Source organism: Ahaetulla prasina, chromosome 1, assembly GCF_028640845.1.
Source record: "Ahaetulla prasina isolate Xishuangbanna chromosome 1, ASM2864084v1, whole genome shotgun sequence".
NCBI classification, from domain to species: Eukaryota; Metazoa; Chordata; class Lepidosauria; order Squamata; family Colubridae; genus Ahaetulla; species Ahaetulla prasina.
Genome location: NC_080539.1, coordinates 109,854,523 through 109,869,004, shown reverse-complemented (window position 1 = coordinate 109,869,004; position 14,482 = coordinate 109,854,523). Strand labels below are relative to the sequence as shown.

At 39.6% G+C, this 14,482-nt stretch overlaps 1 protein-coding gene across 1 annotated transcript in view; it reads left to right on the top strand.

Annotated features, from left to right (window-relative positions):
• Positions 1–14,273, top strand: part of NKAIN2 (sodium/potassium transporting ATPase interacting 2) — a 642,901-nt gene extending 628,628 nt beyond the window's left edge. The window contains exon 7 of the mRNA XM_058172453.1: positions 14,188–14,273. Within this exon, the coding sequence (XP_058028436.1) occupies positions 14,188–14,273 (86 nt within the window). The remainder of the gene's footprint in view (positions 1–14,187) is intronic.
• The last annotated feature ends 209 nt before the right edge of the window (positions 14,274–14,482 follow it).

The window sequence follows — 14,482 nt, the reverse complement described above, 5'->3', positions numbered from 1 at the left end:
CAGTAGCTCTGGCCAGAGTACCAATGTATAGCTAGATGTTATTGTCCTTTCCAGACCAAGAGTACACAAATACACAAAGAAGGAGCTTGCTCACTTTACTAAACACACACACTTGCAGTTAGAGAAAAATCCCTCACCCCAGAGTTCAACAAGTTTGGCTTACAGAGTTCTAAAATCAAAACTGTCAGCAGAAGAATAATCAAGTATAGCAATAGAAATAGCATTTAAATAGACTTATATACCACTTCACAATGCTTTACAGCCCTCCCTAAATGGTCTACAGAGTCAGCCTATTGTCCCCAAAAATCTGGGTCCTCATTTTACTGACTTTGGAAAGATAGAAGTAGGAATCAACCTTGAGCTGGTGAAAATCGAATTGCCAAACTGCTGGCAGTGGTAGTCAGCAGAAGTAGCCTGCAGTGATGTATTCTAACCACTGTGTAACCATGGCACTTAGTCTGAGGGTTAGAGTGTGTAGATTCATGGAAGGATTCACCAAGAGGGGGCACTCACCTTTTTAGTGCTGGTGGCATAATGCCACCATAATTGATTGCCTTATTATATCATGTTGCATCATGTAATTATATAATAATGCCCAGTGAAGTGTTGACAGTGTCCCGCATCCAAACATTCATGTCCTGCCTGGTACCCCTAAGGAAACAGGAAACCTACAGGAAGGAGCCTTCAAAACACAGCAAGTGCCCTATTGACTTCCTTAGGTGCCACAAACTCAAAGGAATCCCAAATTACTATGTGAGGCAGGGTCTCCAACCTTGGCAACTTTTAAGACCTGTGGACTTCAACTCCCAGAATTCCTAAGCCAGCTTTGCATTCGGTGCGATGCAGCTTTGCTGGCTGAGGAATTCTGGGAGTTGAAGTCCACAGGTCTTAAAAGTTGCCAAGGTTGGAGACCCATGATGCAGGGCATTGTCTCACTTACCACTGTGGAATCTATCTAGTCCTGAGTGGATATGGACAATTTTAACCACTAAGAAATGCATATAAGAGCCTAGTCTTGCTCACCTTTCCAAAATAGAGTTGCTGGCAGAATCTGCAGATACAGTAAGGGGAAGGAAGAATTGGTGCTTTATCACTGTTATTGCTACTATGTAGATTCAAACCTAACCTCATATCAATGGTTAGTCACATCCATTTTAGTTTTTTATTACTTACTTACTTACTTACTTACTTACTTTATTTATTTATTTACTTATTTATTTATTTAAAAAGATGCTTCAGGCATCTTTTTAGTCAGCTGTAGACATGACATTTTGTTGAACAAAAAAATTGTATTTTTGGTATAACAGATGTAATCATATAATGTGAAACGTCCAGTCTAATTCAGCCATTACAATCAGAATGTTTCGATTTGCTCTAAAATCAAGTGGAAAAAAATTGCAGTGGCTACATTTCTTAAATGAAATCATCAATACAGGAATTGGTAATGTGAATTCATCCTTTTCTCCATGTGAAAGATAAAAATATTCTTCCTTTAAAATAGCCCATTGCAAAGTATACAAAAGCCGCAAGGGCCCCGTAATAGAATATACAGCTTGATATTTGTTTGAATCTTTTAGAGATATAATTTAGTAAAACACATGGATAGATACACTCTAAATAAGTCCTCTGAGGTCTTTTATTTTCTTACATTTGGGGGTTTATCTCTTCAGTTCCAGTTTTATTACCATCATTCTATAACTATAACATAACTATTTCTCTGCTCTTATCGCATCGGCAGATAATCGCCCGGCCGCCCTGTTTAGGGTGACCCGCTCCCTGCTTTTGCAGGAGGCCCGGGAGGACCCCTTGCAGGGTCGTGCTGAGGATTTCGTACAGTATCTGTCTGATAAAATCGCTTGGATCCGGAGTGGTGTGGACGCTGATTGGATAGATCCGGGCAAGATGACGGGGCCGAGTCTTGTGGACATTACCTGGGCTGAGTTTGATCCTGTGACTCCTGACGACATGGACAGGCTGTTGGGTAGGCTGAATCCCACCACATGTTTGGACCCGTGTCCCTCCTGGTTGGTACTGGCCACACGGGAGGTGACACGAGGCTGGCTCCTGGGAGTTACCAACGCTTCTTTGTTGGGGGGCATTTTGAAAGAGGCGGTGGTGAGGCCCCTCCTCAAGAAGCCTTCCCTGGACCCAGCTGTATTGGTGAACTATCGTCCAGTCTCCAACCTTCGCTTTTTGGCGAAGGTTGTTGAGAGTGTGGTGGCATATCAGCTTCCCCAATACCTGGAGGAATCTGTCTTTCTAGACCCGTTCCAGTCCGGCTTCAGACCTGGGTACAGCACTGAGATGGCTTTGGTCGCGCTGGTGGATGACCTCTGGAAGGCTCGGGACAGGGGATGTTCCTCTGTCCTGGTCCTTTTAGATCTCTCGGCGGCTTTTGATACCATCGACCATGGTATCCTGCTGTGGCGGTTGGAGGGATTGGGGGTGGGAGGCACCGTTTATCGGTGGTTCTCCTCCTATCTCTCTGACTGTTCACAGATGGTGTTGGCAGGGGGGCAGAGATCGACTTCTAGGTGCCTCACTTGTGGGGTGCCTCAGGGTCGGTTCTCTCGCCTCTCCTGTTCAACATCTACATGAAGCCACTGTGTGAGGTTATCTGTGGTTTCAGGGTGGATTATCATCTGTACGCTGATGATACTCAGCTGTACATTTCCACTCCAAACCACCCCAACGAAGCTGTCGAGGTGATAGCCCAGTGTCTTGAGGCCGTGCGGGTCTGGATGGGGAGGGACAGGCTCCAGCTCAACCCCACCAAGACAGAGTGGCTGTGGGTTCCGGCATCCCGGTACAGCCAGCTTTCGCCTTCGCTGAATGTTGGGGGTGAAGTATTGGCCCCCAGGGGAAGGGTGCACAACTTGGGCGTTCTCCTAGACGATCGGCTGTCTTTAGAAGAACACCTGACGGCAGTCGCCAAGGGAGCATTTTATCAGGTTCGCCTGATTCACCAGTTGCACCCCTTCCTTGACCGGTACTCCTTACGCACGGTCACTCACGCCCTCATTACCTCTCGCCTGGATTATTGCAATGCTCTCTACATGGGGCTCCCCTTGAAGAGCACCAGGAGGCTCCAGCTAGTCCAGAATGCAGCTGCGCGGGTAATAGAGGGAGCACCACGTTGCTCCCATATAACACCTATCCTGCGGGGCCTGCACTGGCTGCCGGTAGCCTTCCGGGTGCAATTCAAGGTGTTAGTGACCACCTTCAAAGCGCTCCATGGCTTAGGACCAGGTTATCTACAAGACCGCCTTCTGCCACCGATAGCCTCCCAACGACCTGTGCGCTCCCACAGAGTGGGCCTGCTCAGGGTGCCGTCAACCAAACAATGTCGGTTGGCGGCCCCCAGAGGGAGAGCCTTCTCTGTGGCAGCACCGGCCCTTTGGAATGAGTTACCTCCGGGGTTACGCCAACTCCCCGACCTCCAAACCTTCAAGCGGGAATTGAAAACTTTATTATTTAATCGTGCGGGACTAGCCTAAATGCATTTTTATTATAGTTTTTAAATTTTAAAAGGTTTTATGTCGGTCTTGACCGTTTTAGTAAATTGGCCAATTAAATATTCGTTTTAAATGTGTTTTAAATTTGTTATTTATATTATGTGTACTCTTGTGTTTTTAATACGGCTGTAAACCGCCCTGAGTCCTTCGGGAGAAGGGCGGTATAGAAATTGGATTATAAATAAATAAATAAATCGTTCTCACCATTTATCTGAACTAGCTGATACACATCCAGGATTGTAAGAAATTAATTCTGTGTATCTGAGAGAATATATACATGTTTTAGGATGGGCGGCTTAATAAGCATTTCTCTAAAAATGCATAGATTGCTTTAATATTCATTACAACAAATGAAATATATTTGCAATCAAACAATATTTTTATTTATTTAACCTGTATGGAATGGATGTTTCACCTCCTAACCAGAAAACAGCTAATCCTTCACTCCAACCTAATATGGGATTTTTCCAGATGGAAGCCTACAGAATCCTAGAGCTACCCACTAATTGCTTTTCCCCTGGATCCTACGAATGGAATTGCAATAGATTTCTCACTCAATGATTGATGTTGTGCTTTGTATGTATATCTACTGGGTGTGCTCTGACTACCCCAAAACAAGCAGGGAGAGGACAATTCCTTTTCTTCCTGCCTCTCTAATATCACTGCAGGCTTTACATCACAGTGGCTTTTTATTTATTTGTTTTGTTTTGTCTAAAAGTGGACAGGTAGATTTTTAAAATGACCTGCTGCCTTTTCCCATTGCTCTTGCTGTTCTGGATTTCAAAATGAGCAGTGTAGGGAGAAAAAAAATCACCATTCAACCCAGCAATTTCTTTGTTGTTACAAGACACAGAGGCTCCCTGCTGTTCTCATTCAAGAGGATCAGAGAAACAACAGCAGTTCTGAACTAACTATTCTTATAAATAAATAAATAAATAAATAAATAAATAAATAAATAAATAAATAAATAAATAAATAAATAAATAAATAAATAAATAAATAAATAAATAGATAAATAAATAAATAAATAAATAAATAAATAAATAAATAAATAAATAAATAAATAAATAAATAAATAAATAAATAAATAAATAAATAAATAAATAAATAAATAAATAAATAAATAAATAAATAAATAAATAAATAAATAAATAAATAAATAAATAAATAAATAAATAAATAAATAAATAAATAAATAAATAAATAAATAAATAAATAAATAAATAAATAAATAAATAAATAAATAAATAAATAAATAAATAAATAAATAAATAAATAAATAAATAAATAAATAAATAAATAAATAAATAAATAAATAAATAAATAAATAAATAAATAAATAAATAAATAAATAAATAAATAAATAAATAAATAAATAAATAAATAAATAAATAAATAAATAAATAAATAAATAAATAAATAAATAAATAAATAAATAAATAAATAAATAAATAAATAAATAAATAAATAAATAAATAAATAAATAAATAAATAAATAAATAAATAAATAAATAAATAAATAAATAAATAAATAAATAAATAAATAAATAAATAAATAAATAAATAAATAAATAAATAAATAAATAAATAAATAAATAAATAAATAAATAAATAAATAAATAAATAAATAAATAAATAAATAAATAAATAAATAAATAAATAAATAAATAAATAAATAAATAAATAAATAAATAAATAAATAAATAAATAAATAAATAAATAAATAAATAAATAAATAAATAAATAAATAAATAAATAAATAAATAAATAAATAAATAAATAAATAAATAAATAAATAAATAAATAAATAAATAAATAAATAAATAAATAAATAAATAAATAAATAAATAAATAAATAAATAAATAAATAAATAAATAAATAAATAAATAAATAAATAAATAAATAAATAAATAAATAAATAAATAAATAAATAAATAAATAAATAAATAAATAAATAAATAAATAAATAAATAAATAAATAAATAAATAAATAAATAAATAAATAAATAAATAAATAAATAAATAAATAAATAAATAAATAAATAAATAAATAAATAAATAAATAAATAAATAAATAAATAAATAAATAAATAAATAAATAAATAAATAAATAAATAAATAAATAAATAAATAAATAAATAAATAAATAAATAAATAAATAAATAAATAAATAAATAAATAAATAAATAAATAAATAAATAAATAAATAAATAAATAAATAAATAAATAAATAAATAAATAAATAAATAAATAAATAAATAAATAAATAAATAAATAAATAAATAAATAAATAAATAAATAAATAAATAAATAAATAAATAAATAAATAAATAAATAAATAAATAAATAAATAAATAAATAAATAAATAAATAAATAAATAAATAAATAAATAAATAAATAAATAAATAAATAAATAAATAAATAAATAAATAAATAAATAAATAAATAAATAAATAAATAAATAAATAAATAAATAAATAAATAAATAAATAAATAAATAAATAAATAAATAAATAAATAAATAAATAAATAAATAAATAAATAAATAAATAAATAAATAAATAAATAAATAAATAAATAAATAAATAAATAAATAAATAAATAAATAAATAAATAAATAAATAAATATGAAGAGGTTGTAGAGGTTGTAGAAAAACGGTTGTAGAAAAATGCTTGTAAAGGGTTCTGACGATCCCAGCTGAGCCGCGCGATCATCAGAGGCTTTTTTTTTCACTTTTAAAAGCATTTTTTCGGCTGAAGAAAAAATACTTTTAAAAGTTAAAAAAAAAAGCTCTGATGATCGCACGGCTCAGCTGGGCATGTGGGGGGGAGGGATTTTTGCTACCTCCAAACCACCCACTGCCATTGCTACCGGATCAGGCGATCTGGTCCGAACCAGGAACATTTCATCCCTGGATTAGGAGCTTCACAACCAGCTTTTGACACTCAGAAGAGAAACTGGCAGTAAGTTGTAAGCCACAGTCATGCGATGTGCTTAATGTCTGTAGGTGAGTCATTTAATAGCAGTAATGAAACTGATGTCATAAGACAGGTGAGGTCACATTCACTTAAGGTGACATGGACTAGGTGACATGGACATTCACTTAATGTCCATGTCACCTAGTGGCAGAGTGCTAGTCCCAACTGTGGTTATTAGGTGAAGCCTATATTAGCTCTAAATATTTTAAATCAGATGCCTTGCTTGCATAATTCTGTTCCCCTGGAATTTCAGATACATATTTTAAAAATCAAGTTACAAAGTAAAATTGTATAGTTAATGTTATGTATTCATGTTTGTACCTTTAAATATTTGAGCGGGAAATCAGCACGTTGCTGATTGGACGAAGCCTCCAGTAGAACTGTATAAAAGGAGAGGTTTTTCCCCCAGCCTGTTGCTGGGTTCACCCTATATTAAAGAGCTGTTGTCACTACCCTGGTCTCCAGCCTCGTTACTTCCAGAACTTAACATTGGCGACGAAGGTGGGATATCGAGGCTGAGGAGAACCAGAACCGAGCTGAAGCACGATAGACCCGAACCCAGCAAACCCAGGGCAGAACAGCGGAGATGGCCAGTTACACTCCGCCCGCACCGTTTGACCCGGCTAAAGAGAAATGGGGGACGTATATGACCCGTTTCGAAAGCTTCCTAGAAGCCAACGAACTGCACGGAGTTCCAGATAACCGAAAAGGGCTTATTTCCTAAGCCACTGTGGTCCGGAGGTCATTGATATCGCGGAAGCCCTGGCAGAGCCAACGCCGTTGCAGTCGGTGTCGTGGCCAACTTTACAGACTTTACTAAAAAACCACTTCGCACCAACGCCGTCCAAATACGTGCGGCGGTTTGAATTCGGAGAGCGAAGGCAGATGGAGGCGAATCCATCGGTGACTACATGGCCGCCTAAGAAAAGCGCCCAAGGACTGCGGATACCGTGACCTAGACGAGGTGCTCCTCGAGCAACTCATCCGAGGGGTCAAAGACATCCGCTTGCGGCGACGGCTGCTAGCAAAGAGCAACCTAACGCTGGCCAACGCCTGGACGGCCAGAGCACATGAAATGTCCTCCCAAGCGGCAGAGACACTGCAGAAGCCGGTCCCACAAAAGGCGAGCGCAAGGCAACTCCGTGCACCAGGAGGAGGTTCAGACCGAATCCGACGGTGAAGATGAGGAAGGGTCTGCCGAACCGAGAAACGCGACAAAGGGGACCGAGACGAATGCGGAAGCTGCGGGGTCAACACCAGCGCCAACGCTGCAAGTTTAAGGACGCGACATGTCGGCGGTGTGGGAAGAAAGGGCACCTAGCTCAAGTTTGTCGAGCGCCCAACCTTCCCGCCGAAAATTCAAATCGCCAATCAGAGCGCGGAATCGGCAAGGCGACCCGCGATTGGCTCAAACAAAAAGGCGCGATTCCAACCAAACAACTGTGGTCATAGGTCACCGACCAAAGTGGAGAAGAAGATCTTCACCAAACCAAAAATAGAGGGAGTACGGTGCCGGCTTGAAGTAGACACGGGATCAGCGATCACCATCATGTCCTGGGACACTTTGGCGAAGTCGCTGCCGTCCGTCGCAAAGCGCCACCTGCAAGCACAACGGCTACGAGTCCACGACTACCAGGGGAATCGCATCCCTGTTCGAGGGACCACCTCCGTCCGAGTCGAGTACGGTCCATACAAGAAGACCCTGCCCATCACGATCGTCGAAGGAACTCTGCCCAGTCTGTTGGGACTAGACTGGTTTCGTGCCCTGGGCATGGGAGTGACTGGCATCTACAGAAGTGACTGTAACCTGAAAGACATTCTCTTTAACGAGTTCGAAGATGTCTTCAAGGACTGCCTGGGCAAGTACAAGGGGACCCCTATTTCCTTCAACTTAGACCCCCAGGTAGCCCCCATTAGGCTTAAGGCGAGGAGAGTCCTTTGCCCTAAAACCAAAATCGATAAGGAGCTGGACAAGCTCATAAATCAGGGGATTTTGGTGCCAGTCGATCACGCAAAGTGGGAGACGCCAATCGTCACCCCAATAAAGTCGGACGGGTCAATTAGAATTTGCGCTGACTACAAGGCGACGCTTAACAAAGCCTTACAGAAAAGCGCTTACCCGGTTCCGTGGTGCAACACTTATTGCACTCTTTGGGGCAAGGGCAAGTCTTTGCAGTTAGACTTGGCCCAAGCCTACCAACAACTGCCCGTAGACGCCCGCACAGCCAAGCCCAAACGATTGTAACGCACAGGGGGCATTCAAGTGCACCCGATTGCAATTTGGGGTCAGTGTGGCACCAGGGCTGTTCCAAAACCTAATGGAACGACTACTGCAGGGCTCCCAGGGTAGTTCCCTACTGATGATGTCCTAATTTCAGGGAAAACATGGAGGAATTGGGGAGCGTTAAGAAAGGTTTTGGGCATTTTCCGGACAGCCGGATTAAAAGCCAAGGCAAACAAATGCCAGATAGGGGTCGAATCCGTCGATTTCTTGGGCTACCGGATAGACAAGAAAGGAATTCACCCTACTGAGAGCAAGGTCAAGGCAATTAGGAAGGCTCCAGCGCCCAAAAACAAAGCAGAGCTGCAGGCATTCCTGGATTGGTGAATTTTACGCGGTCTTTTAAAGAACAAAGCAACTGCTATGGAACCGCTGCATAGGCTCTTAGGAAAAATACTGTTTGGTCTTGGGGAAAGTCAGAAAATAGGGCTTTGAAGCAGTAAAGAACCTGCTCTCAAGTGATAGCCTGCTCATCCAATATCACAACTCATTACCCCTAGTGCTGGTTTGCGATGCCTCCCTTATGGGGTGGGGCTGTACTCAGCCATAGACTTCCAAACGGCACAGAAGCCCCTATAGCTTTTACTCTAGAACGATGTCCTCCCAGAGAGAACTACAGCCAATTAGATAAAGAAGCACTAGCCATTGTGTCAGGGGTTAAAAATTCCACGAATATGTCTTTGGGCGGAATTTTGAAATCGTGACTGACCACAGACCGCTACTAGGATACTGGCTGGCGATCGCCAACGCCTGTGGCACTTTCGCCACGCTTGACCCGATGGACTATATTCTTAGCCGCTTATTCGCATAAGCTGCAGCATCGACCAGGAAAAGAAGTGGGCATGCAGACGCGTTAAGCCGATGCCCACTACCAGGGGCGATCAAGACCCCACCCGGGACGCCCATCCTACTTATTGACTCTTGACTCTGGCCCAGTCACATCTAAGGAAGTGGCTCGGCATCATACCGACATTGTGTTAAGGACTGTACCGGTTGGGTACAGAGAGGGTGGCCGCTGCGCCGGGCTTAACGGTTCAAAGAATTTGTTAAAAACGAGATGAGCTCTCGGCTCAAGGGGTGCCTGTTATGGGGTGATCGTGTAATAATTCCTGATAAATTAAGGGAAAGGTATTGGACCTCCTCCACGAGGGTCACCCAGGGATCGTAAGGATGAAGGGGTTAGCTAGAAGCTATGTGTGGTGGCCACCATGGACGCAGAGATTGCTGAGAGGGTAGGGAAATGCCAGGCTTGCCAAGAGTCCAGACCTCTACCCCAACGGCCCCAGTCAGAGAATGGGAAAAGCCCCAAGGGCCCTGGTCAAGAATCCACATTGATTTTGCTGGCCCTTTCCACGGCCAAACGTTCCTAGTGGTTGTTGATGCATTCTCTAAATGGTTGGAGATCATACTCATGAAATCCACCACGGCCAAGCAGTAATCGCAGCCCTGCGCCACCTATTCGCAACTCACGGGTTGCCGGACACTCTGGTGTCCGACAATGGGCCCCACCACGGCAGCCCAGTTTGAAGAATACCTGGCAGAGGAGGCATCCGACATGCCCTCTGCGCCTTTCCACCCCGCGCCGAATGGTTTTGCAGAGCGCCCGTCCGGAGCGCTAAGGAGGCATTGTCCAGGCTCAAGCCAGGTGACTGGCAAACAAAGATAGACTTTTTCCTAGCCGCCCAGCACAGAACCCCAAGCACGCCACCGGAAAAGCCCAGCCGAATTACTAATGGGACGGAAACCCGTGCCCACTTGACCGCTTGAATCCCCATTACACACCAGAGGGTTACAAGGGGAACTAGAAAAGACAAGGAAATGAGCATAGGCGACCGGGTGTGGGCCCGAAACTATGGGGACGGCCCTAGTTGGTTCGCAGGACAAATAATAAAGATAACCGGCCCAAAATCGTACGTGGTAGAGCTACCAGACAACCGAGTGTGGAGGCGCCACATAGATCAGATAAGGAAACGAATAACTGATCAAACCGAACCAAATGAAACAGATCATGACCAATACCAATTTGAATTCACAGCTGACAATGACCCGGGGGAGGCGCAAGACTTAGCTGAGGTCCCAGAGTTCCAGCGACGCCATCAGGTTCCCGAGGGAAACAGCAGGGAAAGTTTCAAAAGTAATCCAAGGCCGGATGGCCAAGAAAAAGAGTCGGCCAATAATCCGGAGCCCGTTGGCTCAGAGAAAGAGCTGGGAGGAGAAAACAGCCCCTCCGACCAGCTCAAAACACCACCCAGAACTGAACCGCGCAGGTCAGAAAGAACTAGGAGACGCCCAGGTTATTTGCGTGACTACGTCGAAAAATAACATGTAAATAAATATGTAAATAGAGGCAAAGTGTTTTCTGGGAGGGGAGGAGTGTTATGTATTCATGTTTGTACCTTTAAATATTTGAGCGGGAAATCAGCACGTTGCTGATTGGACGAAGCCTCCAGTAGAACTGTATAAAAGGAGAGGTTTTTCCCCCAGCCTGTTGCTGGGTTCACCCTATATTAAAGAGCTGTTGTCACTACCCTGGTCTCCAGCCTCGTTACTTCCAGAACTTAACAGTTAAATTACTAGCCAAGTGTGAAATTTAATGTTACTGTTAAGAATCAAAGCTGCTTCAAATCATCTAGATGCTTTAGTAAGCTACTAAATTAATACAAGCATTATTTAGAATGGGGATAGTATTATTGTTGTTATTGTTATGCTGCCTAACTCCCCGAAACTCTGAGTAGTTAAAGAACATAAAAACTCTTATGTGACACTCAGAAGTGCCAATGTCTACTGACCATTTCTTTTGATGTTCAGTAGACTCTCTGACACATGATTGTTCCCCCTACCTATTAAACATTCTTGTAATTTTCATGCTGAAAAGCAAACTGCTAGTCTCTAGTATCTTTATTTGCAGGAAATTTTTTATTTTATTTGAAAAATTTTAAGAGATGGATGGCTATATCCCACTTCTTTGCTTAGAAATATGTTCAACCAGACTAGGTAAGCTGAGATAATTTGGAGCATCCTGTGAGAGGGTGGGGCTGACAATTAGCATCATCCTAAATCAGATCTTTGTTTATATCACCATGGCTGCCATTCTGTGCATGCGTGTCCTGAAAGCAGCCATTTTGTGAGAGAGCCCTCGTATTTTCAAAATTCCAAACGGACTCATCTGCTCATAAAGTTTCAGGATTATGCTTGAGAATGCTTAATAGAAGCAAAAGGCAAGGCTCGGTAAGAGAAAGAAATTATGTTTTATTTCCAACACAACATTCTCCAAAGCAGGATGCTTAGTCTCTCTGTACCTCATCCAGAGGCTGAGCAAAAATAGTGATTGCGTGCTATTCTCCATTTCCTTTTATAATTAAGGTTGTATGATTCGAAAAAAGGAAGAAGCAGTGCTAGGAAAATCTAGGGGAACTGTAAGAAGATGTTTATATGATGTTCATGCATTACCTTTTGCATGAGAAAAGTAGTTAAAGGCAATTTATATAACCAGGTACTAGCATGCTTGAATCTTCTATTTCCTGATTAATATTTGCTGCATTCTAATGTAAAGAGAACTAAAGCCTCAGTGAAATCATCAATCAAGCTTACTTCTAGATAAGCATATAGATTTTGGGGCTTCATGAGATTTAACATAATTCCTTCTTTTAAAAGTATTTCTAAGCCTTTGATGTTTTATATCAGTGAGAAGATATCTTAGCACTTTTATGCTTTTTCTGAAAGAAGAAGCTTAATTAGTGGTGATATTGGATGATTATTTTTCAAGATACAAAGCAAAGCTCTAAAGCACTTTTGATAAATCAGTTTAGGAGTTAGAGCATCTGTTGGTATTTATTTTATATCTGTGTTATTAGAAAGGAGCTGATAAAAGTTTTGGCAGCTTTTTAGGCACTTCCATGCTAAAAACGCCTAGTGAGAAGAACAACAATTTGGAAAATGTTCAAGAAGTCAAAATAAAAAAATTATTTCAGACTGGACGCTATGTAAGAATAGTTCTGAGTACATGGTACTATAATATAGCTTATGGATATCGGACGCAATTCTTTGGCCCTGTGCTATATTTAACAACAAAATTGCAATGTAACAGGGTTATCCACACAAAATGTGTTTACTTGTTGGGTCAAAAAAAAAAAAATTAGGCACGCCTTCTTGGCAAACTTGGCTCTCAATTCCTTATGGTATTTGGCCAACATGCAAGAATTCTGAGAATTGAAGTTCAACTACAATTGAAGGACCAGAGGTTTCCCATATTCAGTTTGACCAGGGGTGTCAAGCTGGCGGCCTGCAGGCCAGATGCATCATGCACAAGCCACACCCACCCCAACTTCGCAAATGGGAAAAATGTCACATGACAGAAATGTGACACCGCGAGTTTGACACCCATGGTCTACACCGTCTTTAATATTGATCAACATATAGGAATTCTTTGATGCCAGGCCAAGGCATCAGTGATAAGAAATAGACTTAACTAAATATCTTTGTTTTTAAAAGTGAGAAAAATAACAATTATTTTATGCGAAACATGTTTGTGTGATATTAACATAGTCAACCCGAGCTTATGTTTTGGGGATGATTTTATTCTACTGACCTTATAGTCTAAATGTATGGACTTTTTTTCTTTCTTTTTTCTTTTCTTTTCTTTCTTTCTTTCTTTCTTTTTTTTTTTTGGCTCCTCCCTATTCTCTATCCCCTATTTTTGATAATATCTTGCCTGTTTAAAAGTTTTGGAGAAATCGAAACTGACATGCTTTTTATATCATTTTTTTGTTGGTGGCGCTAATAGGTTTATCATCTCATTATGGATTTTGGCTTTTTCCCCCATGGATCACTGCAATCATGATTGTTTTTTCTCTCTTTCTCTTCCCATTTCTCCCTCCTTTCCTCACATGCTGAAGTCTTTTATTTTTTTCAAAAGCATTGTTCACCTGCTTTCATCTCTTTTTCAGGGAATCACAGTGTGGCAGCAAATATGTAATACCTATAATCACAACTAGCTAAAACATCTGAAAGTTGCAAAGGAATAGTTTTGCATTGTTTGCAGCTTCAATAAATGAGCAATTTATATACACCACCTAGGTCAGGTGTCTGCAAACTTGGCTCTTTTAAGACTTGTGGACTTCAATTCCCAGAGTTCCTCAGCCAGCAAAGCTGGAATTGAAGTCCACAAGTCTTAAAAGAGCCAAGTTTGCAGACCCCTGACCTAGATGGACTGCTTGCTGGCAGTAGAAGCAATGTATAATTCTTTTTATTATACCGATAGATACTAATAAATCTGTGACTGGCACCTTCCTGAAGACAGGAAGAGAAGCTGCTGGCTGAGATAGTCTTTGTGTAAAACTGTTTTAAAATCATGATACTTACCCCTTCAAAGAATGATGTCAGCAATTAAAGAAATACCTTCCTTTTTCAGTTGATTTCATAGGTGGATTTGACTCTTACGGCTATCAAGGCCCACAGAAGACATCACATTTACAGCTACAACCAATGTATATGTGAGTATCTACATTCATGTTTCTTCAGTGGACTGCTGGAGACATGCTAAAAAATTAAAGAAAAATTACTTGTTGCAATTCAAAGAAAATTATTCAGTGATACCTGAATAATGTTAGTTCACAATGTATTCACAATAAATTTTTACTTTTATAGTATGCGGCATTTTGTCCTGTGCAATGCTTGGTGTAAAGGCACTGAAAGGTAGAATATAA